This window comes from Trichechus manatus, unplaced genomic scaffold, assembly GCF_000243295.1.
Source record: "Trichechus manatus latirostris isolate Lorelei unplaced genomic scaffold, TriManLat1.0 scaffold00083, whole genome shotgun sequence".
Taxonomy (NCBI): Eukaryota; Metazoa; Chordata; class Mammalia; order Sirenia; family Trichechidae; genus Trichechus; species Trichechus manatus.
Genome location: NW_004444019.1, coordinates 1,645,503 through 1,667,956, shown reverse-complemented (window position 1 = coordinate 1,667,956; position 22,454 = coordinate 1,645,503). Strand labels below are relative to the sequence as shown.

Here is a 22,454-nt window from a genome sequence, read left to right as displayed (position 1 = left end):
TATGGTACTTCTTTAAAAAGCTAAAAATAGAAATACCATATGATCCAAAAATCCTACTCCTAGGAATATATCCTAGAGAAATAAGGGCCGTCACACAAATAGACATGCACACCCATATTCATTGTAGCATTATTCACAATAGCAAAAAGATGGAAACAGCCAAAGATGAATGGATAAACAAACTATGGTACATACGCACAATGGAATACTACACAATGATAAAGAGCAATGATGAATCTGCAAAACATCTCACCACATGGATGAATCTGGAAGGCATTATGCAGAGTGAAATAAGTCAAACACAAAAGGACAAATATTGTATGAGACCACTATTAGAAAAATTCACGAAAAGGTTTACACACAGAAAGAAACCATCTTTGATGCTTATGGGGAGGTAGCACGTAGGGAGGGAAAAACACTAACTAGACAATAGATAAGTGGTAGCTTTGGTGAAGGTAAGACAGTACACAATACTGGGGAAGTCAACACAACTTGACCAAGGCAAGGTCATAGACACATCCAAACTGCCTGAGGAACCGACTTACTAGGCTGAGGGCTGGGGACCATGGTCTTGGGGGACATCTAGCTCAATTGGTATAACATAGTTTATAAAGAAAATGTTCTACATCCTACTTTGGTGAGTAGTGTCTGGGGTCTTAAAAGCTTGTGAGCAGTCATCTAAGATCCTCCACTGGTGCCACTCCCGTCTGGAGCAAGGGAGAATGAAGAAAATCAGAGACACAGGGAAAGATTAATCCAAAGGACTAATGGACCGCAACTACCAAGCTTCCACCAGACTGAGTCCAGCATGACTAGATGATGCCCAGCTACTACTATCGACTGCTCTGACAGAGATCACAATAGAGGGCCCTGGACAGAGCTGGAGAAAAATGTAGAACAAAATTCTAACTCACAGGAAAAGACTAGATTTACTGATCTGACAGAGACTGGAGAAACCCCTAGAGTATGGCCCCTGGACACCCTTTTAACTCAATACTGAAGTCACATCTGAGCTGCACTCTTCAGCCAAAAGATTAGACAGGCCCATAAAACAAAACGAGTCTAAATGGACACACCAGCCAAGGGGCAAGGACGAAAAGGCAGGAGGGGACAGGAAAGCTGGTAATGGGGAACGCAATGTCAAGAAGGGGGGAGTGTTGACATGTTTTGTGGGATTGGCAACCAATGTCACAAACAATATGTGTAATAATTGTTTAATGAGAAACTAATTTGATCTGTAACCCTTCACCTAAAGTACAATTAAAAAAAAAAAAAGTTGGTGGTTAGAACACACCCAATGGCACTGTAGAAGAAAGGTCTGGCAATATGCTTCTGAAAAGATAACAGCCAAGAAAACTCTATGAAGCAGTTCTACTCTGTAACACATGAGGTCGCTGTGATTCTGAATTTACTGGATGGCAACTGTTTGGTTTGGTTCCTGCAGTTTCAGGCCTACCGAAATTCATGCTTTAATTATCCCTGCTCAACAGAGTAGAGATCAACATTTATTTTAGGCAATAGTTTTTATAGTGATGGAAACTGACCCAATATGGTGATGGAAACTGACCAGTTTCCTTTCCATTTCTTGACTTTCCTGCTCCTGACCTGTGGCTTTGGCTCATAGAAAGGTGAAGGCTTAGAAAAGCACAGTTTGTTCAAGCTTCGAGGTCCTCTCTAGGTCGTATCTAGTGTCTGGATGCCAAATCATGTTTACGAAGCACCTGAACAAATACTTTGGCTGCCAGTAAGCTTTTCTATTTCTAAAATTAATCTTCAAAATATAGGGTTGTGCTTTTAAGGTAAATTCCTCATGATGCAGAAAGTATGTGAGTGAATGGGTTATATACAGGATTTCAAAACCCTCTGCTCGTCCTTTGTTCTGGTTTTGAAATTCCCCGTTGAGTCACTTTAGTTGCTCGATGCTGAGGAGCACGTGAATATAATTAAGTCATAGTAAACAGACTATCTGGCCAGATACACCTAAAACATAGCTGCCTTTTACAAGTACATGTACAGGATTGTATTAACTGTTTGGTTTGAATTTTTCCACAGCTATTAATATTACTCAGCCCAGGTTCAGTGGCACGGATGCCTTTGGATACACCTCATTCCTGGCTTATTCACGGATCCCAGACATTAGCTTCGATTATGAATTCCACTTGAAGTTTCAGCTGGCAAACAACCATTCAGCAGTGCAAAATAACTTGATATTTTTCACGGGACAGAAAGGCCATGGTAAGATTAATTGAACCCTCTAGGACCTGCTTAGCACGTTTAGGGTACTTTATAGATTCTTCAGGGACACTCTGATTGGCTGTGGACAAGGGAGACATTTGCCTAGATGTAGCCTCCTCCTGCTTTCTGCCTCTAGCACGTCTCTTGTAGTCCAAAGTGTTCAGCAGGCCCTTGACCTTTTCTGAAGCTCTGGTTCCCACCAGGGCTCTCTCTTAGAATCAAGGGCAGACACTCCTGCAGGCAAACATGAGGGCAGAGAACGTGACCAAATCATATGGGATGTGAGTTTATTGACTTGCCCTTTTCTCTGTTTCTTTCCATTTCCATTAAATAAGGAAAGAAGGAAAATTCTCAGAGAGAGCATCATATTACAATGTATTATGAAAGGAGAATAGTTGTTACCCTCAAAGAGATCATTCCAAATTAAGAAGGAAGAAATAAGAAAGTACTCAGCATGTTTAGCAACATATTCCACAAAGTACTCGTGGGAAATCAGCTTGTGGTTAAATGTATCTCTCTTAAAGAGAAACCAGTTATGCCTGCGTGCGATCAAAGAAAAGCACGTAGGTTTTACTCGTAAGTCTGCAACTAACTAGTTAAGCAATTAATCACTTACCTTCTCTGAGCTCAGTTGTGTCATCTTTAAAATCAACATTTTATGCTGGAGAAAGAACTTTTCCTCAATCATTAGGGGGTCTGTTATTCTAGGGTAAATATTATGTTCTTTTAAACTCACCCAGCGGCTGTCTCCTAATACTGAGCCTACTTTCTGTGCTAACACATCTCAGCAGAGCCCACACTCCAAGTGAAGTGTGGTGCATCCTCTGTGAGGATGGGAGACTCTTTATCATGTGAAGTACTATTCATTCCATCTCCAAAATCTTCCGGAATATCTCTGCTCTTCCCCGTCTCTTTTGCCAAAATCTTGTGGACCCCTCTTATCTCCTTACTGCCTCTTTTGCCTGCGATCCGTTTTCCACACAGCAGCAAGAGTTACCTTCTTAAAAGGTATATGAGATCAGGTCTGAAACTTGCTTAAAATCCCCCTGACACTCTCCTTAGACTTGTTCTTAGATAATTGTCCTTAGAATAAGATCCAAAAGCTTTTATTATTATTGTTGTTAGCTGCCATTGAGTCATTCCCGAACTCATGGCGACCCCAGGCACAACCAAAGCAAAAGCTGCCTGGTCCTGCGCCATCCCCATGATTGTTTTGGGATCAGGTCATTGTGATCCAGAAGGTTTCCATTGGCTGATTTTTGGAAGTAGATCACCAGTCCTTTCTTCCTGGTCTTTTTTAACCTGGAAGCTCATCTGAAACCTGTTTAGCATCATAGCAACACGCAAGCCTCCCCTGAGAAACAGCTAGTGACTGCATATGAGATGCACTGGCAGGGAAATGAAGCCAGGTCTCCCGCATGGAAGGCAAGACTTTTACCCCTGAACCACCAAAGTCCTCCATAAAAGCTCCTTTCCATGTTCTATAAGGGGCTGCCGGACCAGGCCCCTGCCTCTATTTCTAACCTCAAGCAGCCACTCTCACCCTCTCTCTGCTCCTCTCATGCAGGTCTTCTCCCAGCACCTCCACCATCAAGCGCTTTCCTGCCTCAGAGCTTCCTGCCTGCTCTTTCCTCTGCCTTGAGGGGAAATAGCCATCAGAGTGTCAAGAGAGGGTCCTGGCAGTGTGGGCTTGAATCCAGTCTCCACCACTTACAAATTACATGTTAAGTTACTTCGTGTCTATGTGCCTCATTTTCTTCATTTGAGTCTCAGGCTGAGTATCGTAACAGTACACTCCCTAATATAGTCATAATTAATGCATAAAGAGCACTTAAAAAAGCACTGGACTCATAATAAACATGGTAGCTGGCATTTTCTCAGGAAGGTTTTCTCCATTCACTATAATGAAAGTAGGACTTGCCCCACCCCATCCAAGTTATTCTCTACCTCACTTTCTTATTTCCTTCATAGCCCTTACCTCAGTCTATGATTATTTTTATCTATTTTTTACATAGTTATTTTCTTGTCTGTCTCCTTTACTAGACTGGGAGCTCTATAAGGGCAGGAACCAAGTCAGCCCCGTTGGGTTTTATATACCTACACTTAGCACAGTGCATCGTATATAATCAGGATTCAATGAATGGCTAAAAGAACCACTATAAGAGCAGATAATGGTGTGATGTGTAAGTCAGCAACACAGTTGCACCCAGGTTATTAAAGAGTGGTCATCTTTAGGAGTTCCCAGTTCAGATGCCAAGTCCCCCATTAGGATTTCCCCAATGGCTACCCTCCTCCCACGTATCTGGACAATCTCCCCCTTCCAGACAATCTCCTCCTCCTCTGAACATTCCTAACTCACCCTGCCCTTAGGGCGGGACCCTTTGTTACAGGCTTTGATTAGCTGTTGTTGTTGCCATTAAGTAGATTGTTGTTGCCAAGTATGCAGAGTAGAACGGCTCCAAAGATTTTTCAAGGCTGTGACCTTTCCGAAGCAGATCACCGGGCCTGTCCTCCCAGGTGCCACTGGCTGGATTGGAACCACCAACCTTTTGGCTGGTAGTGGAGCAGCGCTTAACTGCTTGCACTACCAGGGACTCCTCTTCTTACTCACAGAGATGGTGGCCCAGTTATCACAAAACCTCTCTTGGTGCTTTTAATAATGATCTGTTGAATGATTGTTAGGAGGCAAGGAAGGTGGGAAGGAAGGAGAAAGAGAAGAAAGTGAGCCCTGGCGGCACAGTGGTTAAGAGCTCAGCTGCTAACCAGAAAGGTCGGCAGTTGGAATCCACCAGCTGCTCCTTGGAAACCCTATGGGGCAGTTCTACTCTGTCCTATAGGGGCTCTGTGAGTCAGAATCGACTCGATGGCAACAGGTTTGGTTTTTTTGAACCTTTTACTTGGGGGCCCTGGTGGCACAGCGGTTAAAGATCTCAGCTGCTAACCCGCAAAGGTCAGTGGTTCAAGCCCACCAGCCGCTGCCTGGGAGAAAGATGTGGCAGTCTACTTCCGTAAAGATTTACAGCCTTGGAAACCCTATGGGGTAGTTCTATGGGGTCTCCACGAGTCAGAATAGCCTCAAAGGCAGTAGTTGCTTTAACCCTTTTCTCTACACATTCCTCATTGTATGTTTATCCATTATATACTTCTCATTAACAGAAAAAAAGACTGGCAAATAAATTCGAATGAGTTCTGCAGTGCTTGAATCTGTAGTGTTTTAAAATAGATTGTAAAATTCTAGACGATTCACAGGAAACCCCAAGCAAAGAATAAACCCTTTTGCCCCGAAAATGTTCCCTCTTTATCACTGTTTAGTACTGTTCTTCTAAACACTCTTTCAAAATCCTCAAAAAAAAAAAAAAAAAAAATGTGTAGCTGTATTTTAGCTACCCTTTCAGACTCATAGTGGCCCTATAGGACAGAGAAGAACTACCCCGCGAGGTTTCCAAGGCTGTAATCTTTACGAAAGTAGACTGCCACATCTTTCTCCCGGGGAGCGGCTGGTGAGTTCAAACCGCCTAGCAGCTGAGAGCTTAACCTCTGCACCACCAGGCTTCTCGTTTTAGCCACAGCATTTCTAAATTGTGGAATCTTACAGGTGACATTTTCTAGCCGTCTCTAGTTATCTGGTTTGTATATAAGGGGGTAATTACTAAGTCAGCACTTGCATTTGTAGGTTGATACCCATTGCCATCGAGTGGATTCCGACTCCTAGCGACCCTATAGGACAGAGCAGATCTACCCCATAGGCTTTCCAAGGTGGATTCCAACTGCGGACCTTTTGGTTAGCGGCGAGCTCTTAACCACTGTGCCACCAGGGCTCCTTGTAGGTTGATAGCATGGCTAAGTGAAGGCTAGATAGCTGGTGAGTAAATTGTGAAGGTCGCCATGTGTCAAAATCACTCGATGGCAGCTAACAACAATTTTCTAATCAGTGAAAATAAGAAATTTGAAACTTACAGTTCCACACTGTACCACTTGAGGGCGCAAGAATACCACCTAAAAAAAAATACAAGTTGCACGCAATCGTTCCTCAAGGCAGTGTTTCTCCAAGCAGGACCATCTCTTACTTACCTGTATCAGAATCACATGAAGGCGCTGTCTGTTAACGAGTTTGAATTAAAAGAAGAAGAATTTTATTGGGTTTGAATAAAAGGAAAATTTTATCAAGTGCCTTGGATGCTTTTTATGCAGCTAATGTTTGAGAGCAATGACTCAAACCAGCTAAAGTAGATCACGTACAAGGATGGACTAAGATATGTGATTATCATCCTTTACATCATAAAATAAGGATGATTCATCAATTTATGTAGCAAAAATTTATTAATTCAATGTGCATTCCTTTAAAACATATTATTATGATGAAATATTAACTATACAATTTACGACTGTCTGTTCTATGTGAGAGAAATGATGACCTGAGTCAGTGTTTTTAGTAGAGGTATCGTCACATTTAGATATTATTCTTATTGTTTATTAATATTGATCTCTGACCGAATATTGGTTATTATGATGAAAATCGCCATCCATATGTTGCTTTAATGTTTCTCAGGGTAAGAGATGCACAAAGTTACAGAGTTTATATAGTCACTTCAAATGTAAATCATTTCTAATTTCTGATATGTCCACGCAAAGGACCTTTATTACCCAATACTGATGATACTCTTCCCTGATTCCTCCGAAACTGGACACTGATTTTGCCAGCCTTCATTCTCATTGAATTCTCTGGACATCTGACTGTCAAACACACAGCTTGAAAGTCTCTCTTGACATGATCTTCACCTCACCTAGCCCTCTCTCTGCTCCTTGCAGTCATATTTGGCATTTTCTTCATTAGCACTTCTTCTTTTTGTGCACCATTATAATGCATGTCTCCTAGTTTGGCCTTCTAGAAACCACCTATATGTCTCACAGTGGTCCACAGATGAATAGAAAATCTTCCCACCTTATCCCTTCTGTTGGTGATTGGCATAAACATTCTATTTCAGCCAGAAACCTAGGAGTCATTTGGATTTCTCCCTTTTGTTCATTTTGACAAATATTTACTGGGCACCTAGATAAAGAATTCTTGCAGGTACTGAAGATACAGCTATGAACAAGACAGATGAGGTCTCTGTCCTCTCTCCATTTTATCCCTCACATTCCATCAAACACCAAGGTCTGTCCATTTTTACCTCCCAATTACTTTCTATATTTTCTCCTTCTTTCTACCCTCATTGCTCCTGGTTTACCTGTCGCAGACTATTTCAATAGTCTCTTTTCCCATCCTCCTGCCCAGTCACGACCTTCTTCCTCTCTATCTGAATTTTTCTACAGGGGATCATTCTAGCCTACAAGTCTACATATATCTTGCCTAATCGATATGCTTCATCATAACATATGACCTAAGCTCCTTTGCATAATACACACGGACGTTAATCCAGCCCCTGCCTGTTTGCACAATCTCTTTTCCCCATTCTACCCTACAGGCAGCAATATTAGCACATATGCACATCCTGTGACATGTCACTGTGCCCTTCACATTTGTGCTTGTTCACAGCTGTTCCATCTTCCGGAGCCACCCACACTTCACTTGCATACTTCCAAAACACCTCTAGCCTTTAAGTCTCAGCTCAAAAGCTCATTCTTCTTTGACGCCTTTAACACTTCCAGGAAAATTTAAGGATTAATCTCATTGCAATTGGCTGGTAACAATTATCATATTTTATTAAAACTGCTTGTCTGAATCTTTTTGAGAGCCAAAATGTGGCTTTTCATTTTTATATCAAAAATGGCTGTCATATATATTCACTTACTACAGTTTCTGAAAGAATGAGTGCACAAATCCATGGTCCTTCCTATTCCACTAAAACTTACAATCATTTTGAAGAGACAAAACGTATGTACTTAAAAGCTAATCAGCAATACTAAACCAGAGGTTGGAAACCGTGTCTGGTACACACAGCATCTACCGCAGGATCTAACACATGTCTGGAACATAAATATCATTGAATGCACGAGTGAAATCTGTGGAACTATGTAAGTGATAGAAAAGGTGGATTCAGAGAGTACAAATCGCGTCCAGCTAGGGGGAATATGTTCCCTCGAGTATATTTCTCATCCTTTCCCTCCCATTTCTACCAGTGCTCTAGCTGGGACCTTGAGGCCTACAATTAGTGTTACAGCAGCCCAACAGGCTTTCCCTGTTCCATTCTCTCCCAGTCCAGTCCCAGCTCATCCCCAGCTAGTCATCTGACCATCACCCCCGTTCACACTCACCTTCACAGCTTTTTTTGTCTGAAATGCCTGCCACAGTCATCTTCACTACTCCCAACAATACCCATCCATACAACATTCTCTGACTAATCCAGCCACCTTACACTCTACCTCCACAAAGCCTCTATAGTCCTACTTTATATCCCATAATTTGACATCTAAATTGTATAGTGTTTTGTCATTCACAATTACTACTTTGAATCATATGCAGTTGCCATTTTCATAAGCCAAATGTATTTGAATAGCAGCAAGTTCATAACCTTAATCTTGTCCTTCAGCAAAATTAACGGTAAATTCTTTTTGGACGAACCATGCCTTCAATTTCTTAGGTATCCCCAAATTGCATCAGGGACCTGCTGGGCACTGCATGAGAAATCAATAATTATATGTTTATTGATTTCTTTTTTTGCGCTAACTTACAGGCTCTCTGTAGACAGAGGCTATTCTGGTTAGCTAATCATACTGTGTAGGCATAGACTGATGTAGATTTTAATGCAGAAGTGAAGACATAAATAAAGAGGAAAAAACATCTATCACTCTTGACAACATTGAAATGCAATTTAAAATCTCAACTCTAGTCTGTATTTAAAAGGCATAATAGAATGGTAGAATTTTTCAGAAAAAAAAACTAATAATAACTTCTAGGAAATTTGATCTATGTGCCTAAACGTTTCATATGAATAGCTCTCTCTCAATCAACAGCATGGAGGTCTTCTATGCTGCAGTAATAATGAAAGATTGACCCAGATTTCGTGCTACAGAATTTCTTGCTTACTTCAAGCTCTTAGTTATTAACTGTAACAGAAATAAGAGTGAATAAATAGAGCTTGATGTTTTTCTGTGGAAAAGAATGAAATGAATGTAATCTACAGAGAAAAAAGAAAATAAAGGGGGGGGTGCAACAAAAACCAATCAGCTCAGCCCGTTCTTTATAGAGCCCTGGTACCGATCAGGCAGAAAGAAGACGCGTGATGAGTGAGAGAGCAGACAAAAGCCAATTCCTTCACGCAACGTATCTCTCAATTCTGCAGCAGAGAGGCGTTCTATAAACTACTGACAGCGTATGCCCATCCTCAAGTCTTTTTACAACAGAAAAATGTTTATTATTTTCTTCTGTAATCACATCAGGGCTACTAGAAATCATAGGATTTCTTCCTGACAAGTTCAAACTATCACATCTTCATTTTCACAGAATTAAATATCCTGGACTCTAGTGACAAAGTTATCTAAATTATTAAATAATTTGAGTTTTTAAGAGAGTGAAAAAACCACACTAACTAATTCATTTTACTGACTGAGAAATACATGAGAATTGCTGCATTTGACCAGTGTTCATGCAGGGTGAGAATGACAAGGATATGTACATCCATGCAAATCCCTCACCCCTTTTCTAATTTAGATTAAGGAGGAATGTTCTTCAAGCCTAGTTCAGTGGGTGTAACCTTGGCCTCATAGGAGAACAAAAGAAGAGGAAGGATCATGTGCAAATCAATCACCCACAAGCCCACACCTTCGCTGTTTGATCTACACTTCCAGTAAGCCCATGTAGTTCCATCTTGTGGAAATTCAAGATGCAATGTAGTTACTAGTGCTTGTTGTTGTTCTTGGGTGATGGTCAAGTTGATTCCGACTCCTAGCAACCCCAAGTGACAGAGTAGAACTGCCACATAAGGTTTTCTTGGCTGTAACCTTTATGGAAGCAGATCACCAGGTCTTTTTCCCACAGAGCAACTGGTGGGTTCAAACTGCGCCACCAGGGCTCCTGTACTGGTTCTTACATCCCATATTTTCATGGTCTCTTCTGTCATCATCCTCAGAAAGAATGGTCTAGCAACTGAGATCTAGGTTTGCAACTTTTTCTAGTCTCAAAATATGAGCCATAAGTAGCCTCCGGAAATGCATTTCTGTGCTATTCTCAGGTACCTGGAGCTCAGCTTTGCATTTGTTGTTCCTACTGCCCTCGCCGCATTGTCTATTCACTAACACAGCTGGAAGTCAAGGTGCCATATTGAGTTGGCTACAAACAGTAGCCAATTTAAGTTGCCCACCTTGTAATAATTTAATACTGTGATGTAGACCCTATAACATGTCCACATACTTTGGACATGTTATCGGGAGGGATCAGTCCCTGGAGAAGGATATCACGCTTGGTAAAGTAGAGAGTCATTGAAAAAGATGAAGACTTTCAATGAGATGGATTGACATAGTGGCTGTACCAATGGGCTCAAGCATGACAATGATTGTGAGGATGGCACAGGACCAGGAAGGGTTTCATTCTGTTGTGCATAGGGTCGCTATGAGTCAGAACCGACTCAACGGCACCTAACAACAACAGACCCTATATGGTCACCACCATGCCTAATGGCAAATGAAGAAACATAAGGTTGATGGATGTGCATGGTTTTGATGCCTCCAAAATTCTGGAAAATCCATAGTTTAATGATCATATCAACAGAACAAAAAACTAAAATTTTGCCACTGTAATCAGAAACTATATAGATCTTAAGATAAACAGAGACTATATGCTTCTTAAGAGTTTATTCAAAATCTCCAGTCACTTTAATTTTAGTTTAATACTCCCTAAAGTAGGTGCTATCACACTGAATATGGGATAAAAATGGCTCACGTATCTAGAGTCTTATACCACTCAATACATGTTGTTCTGGTGGCTGGAACTTCAATTCTTTTGGGCATTGTTTCTCCCTTATCCACCTATATATATTTTTCCTTTGTGTCACTTAGCTTTGACTCTAATTCCAGAAACTTATTCCATTATTTTTCTAAAATTTTCCATGTTTTTTTGCTTCTTTTTTTTTTAATTTATTATGCTTTAGGTGAAAGTTTACAGCTCAATTTCTCATACAAAAATTTATACACATATTTGTTATGTGACATTTGTTGCAATCCCTGTAATGTGACAGTACACTCTCCCTTTCCACCCCAGGTTTCTTGCGTCCATTCAACTAGTTTCTGTTCCTTCTTACCTTCTCATCCTGCCTCCAGACTGGAGCTGCCCATTTGTTCCCGTGTGTCTGATTGAACTAAGAAGCACACTCTTCTCAAGTATTATTTTATGTTTTATAGTGCAGTCTAATCTTTGTCTGAGGAGTGGGCTTCAGGAATGGTTTTAGTTCTGGGTTAACAGAGCATCCAGGGGCCATGGCTTTGAGGGTTCCTACGGTCTCGGACCATTAAGTCTTTTTACTAGAGTTTGAGTTCTGCTCCGTACTTTTCTCCCACTCCATCAATGACTGTCTGCTGTGTTCCCTGTCAGGGCAGTCATTGGTGGTAGCCAGGCACCATATAGTTTTTCTGGTCTCAGGCTGATGGAGTCTCTGGTTTATGTGGCCCTTTTGTCTCTTGGGCTAATATTTCCCTTGTGTCTTTGGTGTTCTTCCAAATTCTCCATACCTATTATCTAACTCTTTATTCATATCTAATTTAGCTTTCTATCTAAAACCTGACATACTTCTTACAGCCATTGGAACAGACAGCTAAAGTTCAATTAAGTTCACCTTGGTCAGCATCATTGTGCTGTAATGTCAAGAACATTTGAAAAAAAAAAGGCAGTTCCCCTCAGTCAAAAATCTAAAAGTTTTACAAGCCCTGAAACTATAATTAAATATGCCCACAAAGTGCATAGAAGGAATAGTTCTGTCAGAAGAGAACTCCCATCACCAGGAGCCATTCACTAAGCAAGGTTCAGTAGAAGAGCCCAGTATCATCTCCGGGATTTCTCTCACGTCTTGCTCCTTCACCCACAGTGGGAAAAGGAGAAGGGAGAGGCAAAATCTACCTGCCAATTAGAATTTCTGAATCCATTTGGAAAGATCTTTTAAAACACTAAGTTTTCACTAAAGACAACCCTATGAGGTGTTAGTATTACCACTACCATTTTTTCAGAAGAGATAGATAAATGGAAGTGAGCAGCCAGAAGTTAAATCAGCAAAGAGGCTATGATTAAATACAGTTAGTCCTTGACTAATGACAGGGTTCCGTTCCAAGGATTGCATCCTAAGTCAGTTCTGACATAAGTCAAATATCTCCTTTTTTTTTTTAAAATAGTTTTAATAGCTTGCTATACGGCAGTGTTTTGAACAGTAAATCATAACATTGAACATCTGCGAGTGAATATCTGAGAATGATAACACCAGCAAATTATATGCTGCAATGTTTTTTCTAGTACATATTACTAATGATTGCTGTTGTTGCTAGGTGCTGTTGAGCCAGTTCTGACTCAGCAACCCTATGTACAACAGAATGAAGCACTGGCCAGTGCTACCCCATCCTCACAGTCGTTATTGTTGCAGCCACTGTGTCCATCCATCTCCTTGAGGGTCTTCTTTTTTTCACTGATCCCCTACTTTACCAAGTATGATGTCCTTCTCCAGGGACTGGTCCCTCCTGATAACATGTCCAAAATATGTGAGACGAAGTCTCACCATCCTTGCTTCTAAGAAGCTTTCTGGGTGTACTTCTTCCAAGACAGATGTGTTCATTCTTCTGGCAGTGATGGTATTTTCAATACTCTTCACCAACACCATGATTCAAAAGCATCAATTTTTTTCAATCTTCCTTATTCGTTGTCCAGCTTTGGAATACATATAAGGTGATTGAAAATACCATGGCTTCGGTTAAGCACGCCTTAGTTCTTAAAGTGACATCTTTGTTTTTTAACAGTTTAAAGAGATCTTCTGCAGCAGATTCACCCAATGCAATGCATCATTTGATTTCTTGATTGCTGCTTCCATCTTATTAATGATAAGACGTACCAAACAAAAACTAGACAGTCATAAGTGTGGTCCATTGTAACTCAAACACCTTGTAAATCGGGGACTACCTGTACTTAAGTCGTTGTAGTACCTTGGACTTAGTTTAAGTCCATTATTTCCAGAAAGGTGATTTCGTGCATGATAATACTTTATCACATTGGAAGAACAGTTTAAAGAAAGAATATCTTGTCCACTCTTTACTATTCAATCTTCCTTCTAAATGAATTAATTTAGAAATTGTAATTTCTTTCTACTGGAATTAAAAAAGTTATTGGATCAGCTGAATCAGAACTATCACGTTGGTAAAGCTAGGCTGCTAACTGAAACCCTGGTGGTTCGCACTCACTAGCAGTTCGAACAATGTGGCAGTCTGCTTCTGTAAAGATTACAGACTTGAAAATTCTATGGGGCAGTTCTACTCTGTCTTATAGGGTCATTATGAGTCAGAATCAACTAGACAGCCAGTTTTTTTTTTAATGATATTAAAAGTCACAGTATCAACCTCAGGATTAACTGCAGGATGCTGAAATATACATGCATTTCACAGCACTGTCCATATAAATGCTTTATATTCCCCATGTTCCCCGACAAAACAATCTAAGGAACAGCCTTCCAAACCATTATAAACCCTCCCACAGGACATTCAAGAGTGACCATCTGCCTCTCCCCAGGCCAGTGGTTCTGATTTCTGGAGTATCCTTCCAAGCAGACCAAGTGAAACCACATGCATATGCAGTTTTGTGGTTTACATCACACATACAATGTACAATGATTGTCCGGAATCAGAAAGAACAGGACAGGAATGCCTGAAATTCTCTCATATGTGCAGGCTTGAGTTAGCTCTTTTATACATGAGTTTTATTCTTCCTCATGAGGACTTCATTAATGAACCCATGGCTCAAACCATTAGCTACTCCTGCCCAGGTCTCCCTTCAAAGTGGAGCTAATTAGATCATCTTGAATTACTGTTACTTCATGCGCTTTTTCTTTTTCTCATAACAATTCCATTATGACTACCATAACAGGGGTCACTTTTGCTGTACACTTCTGCCTATTTCCTCCCCTTATTTTGTCCTCTCTCTTTTTCCTCAGGTCAAGCTGACCTGCACAGTTTCCCCTGGGCTTAGTATCTGAACACTTTGATACTTTTTCTCCCTCGTATATAATAGATTTTCCCTTCTTGTTCACACTTGCCAATTAAATCAGAGGTTATGCCAACAAGATCCAGCCAGGTTGGAGAACAACTGATGATATAAATAGTAAAACAAACCACAAGCAAACAGCAATAACAATTTAAAAAAAAAAACTGTAAATACTTCTAATCTAAGGAACAAAATACCATAAACTTTACTATAATCATGTGCTTGTGACACAAACATTTTATTTTGTTTTCCTCCCAAGATTTTATATATTTAGAATATATTACCATTACCACTGTATCAAACACTGCTAAGAACCATCCGGGTCAACTGTTTGTCTCAACTTCCTTTATTCTTTTCTTCCAAAATACACATGGCAGGCTCCTTCAACTTGTTTTGGTTTTTTTTATCATTGTTACCATCCGTTACTTCACAGAGACGAAGTCCTTGCTTTCATTGTTGAGTCATTGTTCTCTGTCCATTAGGAGACCAGATGCTGTTCTGACCCCAGCATCTCGTTTTCTTCCCCCACGACACTTCTGCTAACCAATATTAAAAGTTATTGTCGCCATATGAACCATGGACCCACACAACATGCCCACTTCAAAGCTTTTTGCTTAGCAATATTCGTTGAATTGAGTTTATGCGTTTTCCTCCTAACCAAAGAGAGACCAAGTTTTGGGGTCTTCCTCTTTATGTTCTAAGAGGAGTTTTATTGACTTCCTGCATCTTGTCTTTCTTCACTCCTGTTCACCTAAAGTCATCTCCTATTGTTTCCTTCCTCTCCCTTTTACCACTTGCACAACATAATCTCTCTAAATCCTTCCTTCTTAGCACCAGCTCCTGAGTGATATCCAACAAGTATCCCTTGCCTTGTCTGTAAATCTCCTTCCTAAGTCTGATTTCATTAAGATTCTCTGTGGCTTTGTATGCTTATGCCAAATGCACTTAGGTCCAATTCTTTTCATAAAAAAAAAAAAAAAAAACGCTCACTGTGTCAACTACTACACGATTCTATGTATCAGTATTAATGCCAAATACCACCTATTGCTTTGTGAGCTGAAAAAAATGTAAAAATACAAATTGTCTGTGTATTTCCCAAAGCTACTCATGAAATAATTTTCTTATAGACTTTATTTGAGAGTGAAATCATTCTATAGCATTGGAAATTGTTTAAAATATGCCATTGCTTACATTAATATGTCTTGTTAAGCCAAGAAATTCCCAATACAAGAAATAATAGAAAAGTGACACAAGACATATAAATGGATGCTGACAAACTATGCCTTCTAGTCACTTCATTTTACCTCCCTGGCAGTTCCTGTGAATTTTTTTAGTCGAATCAGTGTTATGCACTGAAGCAATCAGTGCTATAGCTTTAAGAAAAAACAAAATCCCTGCTTCTGTCCCTGACCCCAAAAATTAAATGGGGAGAAGATGTGTGCTCCAGCATAGGGACAGGAATACCTGCTTTCCAGGCTTCAAGTTAATGAAGCAGTGGAAGAAAATGGGATATACAAGTTAAAGTTAGGCCATAGTCAAGGAGAAAAAGAATGAAACATGCATTTATTTATTTAGTACCTACTACATAGGGTCGCTATGAGTCAGAATCTACTCTGTGACAACGGGTTTGGTTTGGGTTTTATTGTAGAAGGGACCCGGTGGCACAGTGGTTAAGAACTATGGCAAGCTATGACTGCTAACCAAGAAGTCAGCAGTTCGAATCCACCAGCTGCTCCTTGGAAACCCTGTGGGGCAGTTCTACTCTGTCCTATAGGGTCACTATGAGTCAAAGTCAACTCAATGGCAATGAGTTTTGGTTGGAATGTGCTAGACCAGTCCCTGAGTGATGCAAACGGTTGAAGTGCTGGGCTGCTAACCAAAAGGTTGGAGGTTCGATTCTACCCACAAGTGCCTCAGAAGAAGGGCCTGGCAATCTACTTTGCAAAAGTCAGCCATTGAAGACCCTGTGGAGCACAGTTCTACTCCACATTTCACTTAATCCTAAGAAAAATCTTAAGAGATATTATTACTCTCTATTTACAGATGAGTCAACAGAGGCACAGCAATATCAAGTAATTTGCCCAAGGTCACACAGCTTAATAAATGGCAGAGCAGCGCCAAATCTTAAAGCCCATTTCCTTGTGCTTCACCAGGCTGTCTTTATAACCCAATCTCCCTACTGAATGCTACTATCTGAGGAATAAGTGGTTTGAGGTCCATGTGTGCATCAGCTCACCCCACAAACCCTGAGGCAGATCTCCTGACTCAACAGTTTTCACGGGGTCATCCAAAGGCTCCCAGCAGCCTCAGATACTTAGGTTAGTCTTGTTTTTATTTTGCTCTTCTTTCCCAATTTTCTTTATGAGGGCACCAAAGGCTCCCACTCACGGCCAGCTACATAAATTGTGGGGTCCTGTACAAATCGAAAATGTGGAGTCCCTGTTCAAAAAGCCAGAAAAAAGTGCCATTAATTGTAACTAAAATATAAAGCACTTTCTTATCTTCAGTGGTTTCTCTTTCAACTTTTCATGATGTTTATTTGTTATGTACATTGTTTTAAGCAAAGAAAAATTAAAATATTAAATTATTATCAGTAATATTAGCATTTACTTTTATATTGTGTATTGCCACTTTAAAATCTAAATATAAGAGCATTTAACTCATGCAGAATCACCAAAATTAAAGAGTTCATATTTCATAATTTGTACATGAATTTGTATTTCATTCTTACCAGAATAGTGGAAACTTTGCTCAAAACTAACTCATATTCCATCAACACTCTCTACCTTCGTCCATACTGATGGGTAAGGGTGGATTGAAAGAAAAAGAAACTATCTTTCCCCTTCCTCCTATGTCATCGTTTTCAGTGTAAGGAGCTGAATAATACAGGGAAGTAGCAGGATTAAGAAAGGATATCATAGAGTTCCTCGGTCGTTCATGTTTCTTAGAACGCCGCTGCATTCTTTTTGCCTTTGAAGCAAGTTCTGGTTCATATGAAAAGCATGGCTCTCGGGATGTCAGTGTCCCTACTGACTCAGTTGGTAGACATAATATGCTGGTGCTCGCTTTGAATCTCACTGAACTCCCAGCGTTGTGGGTCTACAAGAATTCTGTTCTCATGGGACATCACTAACACTACACACGAATGGGGCAGCAAGAAACGGTGAACATGCGTATTGTGTGTGTCTCTCCTCTGCTCATGCTTATGCTTCGTTGTCTCATAAACTTCACTTTCAAAATGCAAGTTCAACGATAAAAGTATTAAGAATTTCAAGAGAGCAACAGCAAAGCATTAAACCAAGCATGGAGTTTTCTGAACATAAAGCCCGGTGTGACTGCACAGGTTGCATGCCTTAGCCCTGCTACAGTAAGGGGTTTACTATTATCAGCCAGCCTTCATAGAGACATCTATGAAGACTTTAAAAAAAAAAAAAAATTTCCAGAATTTAGCTGAGAAGATTTTTATTCAGGAAGAAGGTAGGTTCTAGAATCTGTGTTTTTCATAAGCTCTTTGAGAGATTGTGTTCAACTGCGAGGTTTGGAAACGCCCTCCCCCCTCAGAGTATACCCCAGGTCCTTAAATTACTGCTCATCTTCCAGGAACCAGCCCTGGTAGTCAGCTGCTTTTCTCTCTTATCTACTCCATTACCCAGCATCAGGGTTGATGCTGAGGGAAGGGCCAGTGTGGACAGGATAGCAGAAGGAAGAAAAGCAACCCTCATGGATCCTGTCATGGATTGAATTGTGTCCCCAAAAAACATGTGTCAACTTGACTAGGCCGTGATTCCCAGTATTGTGTGATTGTCCACCATTTTGTCATCTGATGTGATTTTCCTATGTGTTGATCCTACCTCTATGATGTTAATGAGGCAGGATTAGAAGCAGTTATGTTAATGAGGCAGGACTCAATCTATAAGATTAGGTCGTGTCTTAAGCCAATCTCTTTTGAGATATAAAAGAGAGAAGTGAGCAGAGAGACAGGGGGAACTCATACCACCAAGAAAGCAGTGCGGGGAGCAGAGCGTGTCTTTTGGACCCAGGGTTCCTATGCTAAGAAGCTCCTAGATCAGGGGAAGATTGATGACCAGGACCTTCCCCCAGAGCTGATAGAGAGAAAGCCTTCCCCTGGAACTGGTGCCCTGAATTTAGACTTCTAGCCTACTAGACTGTGAGAGAATAAATTTCTCTTTGTTAAAGCCCTCCACTTGTGGTATTTCTGTTACAGGAGCACTAGATAACTAAAACAGATTCATAGGGTGGAAACAGGATGTTATTATCTGCTTGATGGTCTGCTTGGCTCCCTGTCCCTCCTGATCTTCAGCTTTTGGTGCATCCCCACTCCCATGCTCTGGGATGTATCTGCAGAGGCACCTATAGAGTGAAGTGAGCCTCTTTCCTTTGTGTACTCCCTTTCTAGACTCCTATCTCCACAAATGACCTGCTATTCTAACTGGCTCCCGATTCCTCCAAACCTTCAACTCCTCCCTCTTCTTCAACTCCTCACTCTAAATTGATCCGTCCTTTCACATCTTCCTTCCAAATCACACTCAAATTTCTCCTCTTTGTCCCCTCTGTCACTGCCTTCATTTATTTAGACCCTCATCTTTTGTCTTCTGAGGTACTTGACTGACCTTCCAATGAGAATTTTTACCTCCCTCTGTGTTCTATCTTCAATGTTACTATGAAAAAGATTCTTCTAAAATCCACATCTAATATAATTCTCTCATTCAAAATCCTTGCTTGGCTCCTGAGAGTTTTCGGTGAAATACTCAAATTACTCATCGTTGTTTATTAGGCCCTTCAAGATATGGCCCTTGCTGCCTTTTCAGTTTCCTTTCCTGCCACAGACATTCACTGATAGCCAGGTCCAGCGCTCAGCAGTTCCTTAAAATACAATATTCTCTGTCCCCTCTGGATTCCTGCAATGTTATTCCCTCTGCTTTGAACACCCCTCTAGTTCACCTGTCCTTTTATCATCTACCTTGTAACTCCTGCTTGTCATTCCATGGGTTAGCTCAGAATTCAACTCGAAAGTCACTTCCTTTTGAACTTCCTAACCCTTCTCCCTATCTCTTCTCCCCATCACACCCTAGACAAGCCTCCAGGCTGTGGGAGCCTTGCAGATAATGTTTCACCTGGCATGAAATAGGCTTTCAATAAGTGGAGGAAGAAAGAGGAAAAGCAACAAGAGAGAAAGGAGAGGATGGCCCAAATAAATCTGCCCTCCAGCTTCCTTCCAGTTCAGCTGGCAGCACACTGTCTCCATTCCAACACCCTAGACAAGTTAAAAGACAATTCAGATCCCCAAAAAAATTTTTCAAAAAGATCCCCATTCACAATCTGCAGAAAAATCTCTTACAATTGTCATTGCCCAGCCCTCTCTCCTTATACCCCAACAGCTGCCTGGACATCTCTACTGATAGTTTTTGCCCCTCTGCCTTTCTAATTGCCATCTTGGAGCTATGTTTTCTCCTGATCTTTCCATTTTAAATACACAGTCCTGCTAACCTGCTGCAGCATTGCAAGTGGGAAGAAACCAGAGAGAAGAGAAAGGGGAGAAGAAGAGGCCTGCTATAATTTCCTGTGATGGTTAAAATTGTGTGTCAACTTAGCTGGGCCATGATTCTCAGATTTTGGTAGTCATATAATGTTGTGATCACTTCCCTTTTGAGGTTTGATGCATGATCACCCACATGATGGGATCTGTTGTGAGTAGCCAATCAGTTGAAGGGTCCTTGGATGTGTGGCCTGCATCGAGTGTGAGCAGATGTTCAGGCAGGGCTTCGGGGCTTTTACTTGTTCTGGATCCTGCAACTGGGTCCTGTTCATCTGACTTTCAGTTCTTGGGACTTGAGCTAGCAGCTTACCTGTGGTCTTGCCTGCCAATCTTGGGATTCGTCGATCTTCACAGCCTGTGAGCAATAGCCCTGCTCTCCAGCCGATCTTGAGTTCACCAGCCCCTGCGGCTACGTGAATCAGGAGAAGCCTCTATCCCGACCTACAGACTTGGGACATTCCAGCTTCCACAACTGCATGAGCCATTTCCTTGATATAAATCTCTTTCTCTAGATATATTTACACACTTTACTGGTTTTGCTTCTCTAGAGAACCCAGCCTAAGACAGTTCCCAACAGACTTGTTCATTGGTGAGGCACTTAACACAGTGGCTTTCAATCCTGGCTGCATATTAGACTCAACTAGTGAGCATCCTAAAATAATCCAGCTCAGGCCCCATGGCAGACCCATTAGAAAAGCAGAGGCAGAGTTCAAGTATTTCTAAATAATAATTCTCTCTTTGGTTTTTCCAGTGTCCATCTCCCTACACTATCTGGAAACCCCCATTCCTGTCATTCTTTCTCATCTCTTCTTTACCCTGATCAGCCTAACAATAAAAGCCAAGGGAGCAGACAAGGCATCACCCTTAGAAGCAGAGGAGGGCAGAAACTGTGCATGCTCATAAAAAATTTTGTTCATGTTCAAAGACTCATGTCTGCTTTTTCTCCCGTGATTAAACCTCCTACTTCTATGGGGTCCCTATATTACTCCTCCAAGCAGAACTTCTCGTCTCAGCTCCCAGTCTGCAAGCCTCGGTATTGAGGTCTTCTTTTACCCCACCCACAAACGTACCTTTCATAAACTGAACAATGTATCTGTGTCCCTGCTCCCTGTGAACAGACCATTCACCTCCTCCAGGGTCTAGAATCTCTGCCTTATCTGTGTTCTGCTGACTTGTCAGGACCTACTCCTGTTGATCACCCCAAACGTTCCTAATGCCATTTAACCCACTGCCAGGATCTTTCCCTGGTAGCTGATGCTGGGTCTTTTCCCAACTACCAGCCCTTCTCCCATGGGCCAAATGGGCTGTATCCCAAGTGCTCCTGGTCCCCCAACTCACTGAACTGCATGGATGGTTGTTCTCTAATGGAGGGAGAGAGAGAATATGGAGAGAATGGTGAGAACAGGGAACACAGACACGGTCTACCTTTGACTAGTTATGGGGTACATAGTCAAGAGCTTTTGCAATAGAACAATGATAACATACCCCGAGCAGTCACGGAATTAATCATCCTTTGTATTCTCCTCAGTCATAGAGAGAACTTCAAAGCCGATACTAGACTGTCTTTTGAATCTCGTTAACTACCAGAGCAGTTTTACTCCATTATGAAGTTCTACTTATTGTAAAGTGATACTGAACTTCATTCGGACAAGAAATGACATTTTAATCTCATTCAGAGTTTGTAGGTATTAAACATTCTCCTGGGTTGACGAGAACCCTCTTGGTTTCAAAGAAATAAATTCTTCATGCTCAGCCAGTTTCTGAGGTATGAATAATAGTACCCAGTCCCACACATACCTGAATGCCGTCAAGAGGCTGAACGTCTTTATTATTTACCCATACTGGTGTAAAACTCAGAATCAGACAGTAAAAAGAAGCTGGCTAGACTCCTAGATTCCCTCAGCGTGTGGTCCCATATGTCTTCTTTTTTTTTTTTTTTTTAATTTTTTTATTGTACTTTAGATGAAGGTTTACAGAACAAATAGTTTTTCATTAAACAGTACACATATTGTTTTATGACATTGGTTAACAATCCCACGATGTGTCAACCCTCTTCCTTCTCAACTTGAGGAACTTTTTTTTGGTGAAAATATACATAGTCAAAGTTACACCATTTTGAAAGTTTCTGCATGTACAATTCAGTGACATGGATTACATTCTTCCAGTCGTGCTGCTATTCTCACTATCCTTTTCCAAATTATTCCATCGCCATTATCTTCAACTCACTGTCCCTTAGGCTTCCCATCAAACCTTTTGAGTTGCTGTTGTCAATTTGATCTCACATAGATAATTCTTTTATTTTTTTGTACCTTAGATGAAGGTTTGCAGAACAAATAGTTTCTCATTAAACAGTTAGTACACATATTGCCCTATGACAATGGTTAACAATCCCATGACATGTCAACACTGTCCCTTCTCACCCTTGGGCTCCCTATCACCAGCTTTCCTGTCCCCTCCTGCCTTCTAGTCCTTGTCCCTGGACTGCTGTGCCTCATT

At 41.0% G+C, this 22,454-nt stretch overlaps 1 protein-coding gene across 1 annotated transcript in view; it reads left to right on the top strand.

The window, feature by feature from the left end:
* The window catches only part of EYS (eyes shut homolog), a 1,981,143-nt gene that overhangs the window by 1,864,807 nt on the left and 93,882 nt on the right, over window positions 1-22,454 (top strand). The window contains 1 exon segment of the mRNA XM_012556965.2: window positions 2,053-2,235. Coding sequence (XP_012412419.2) covers window positions 2,053-2,235 — 183 coding nt within the window.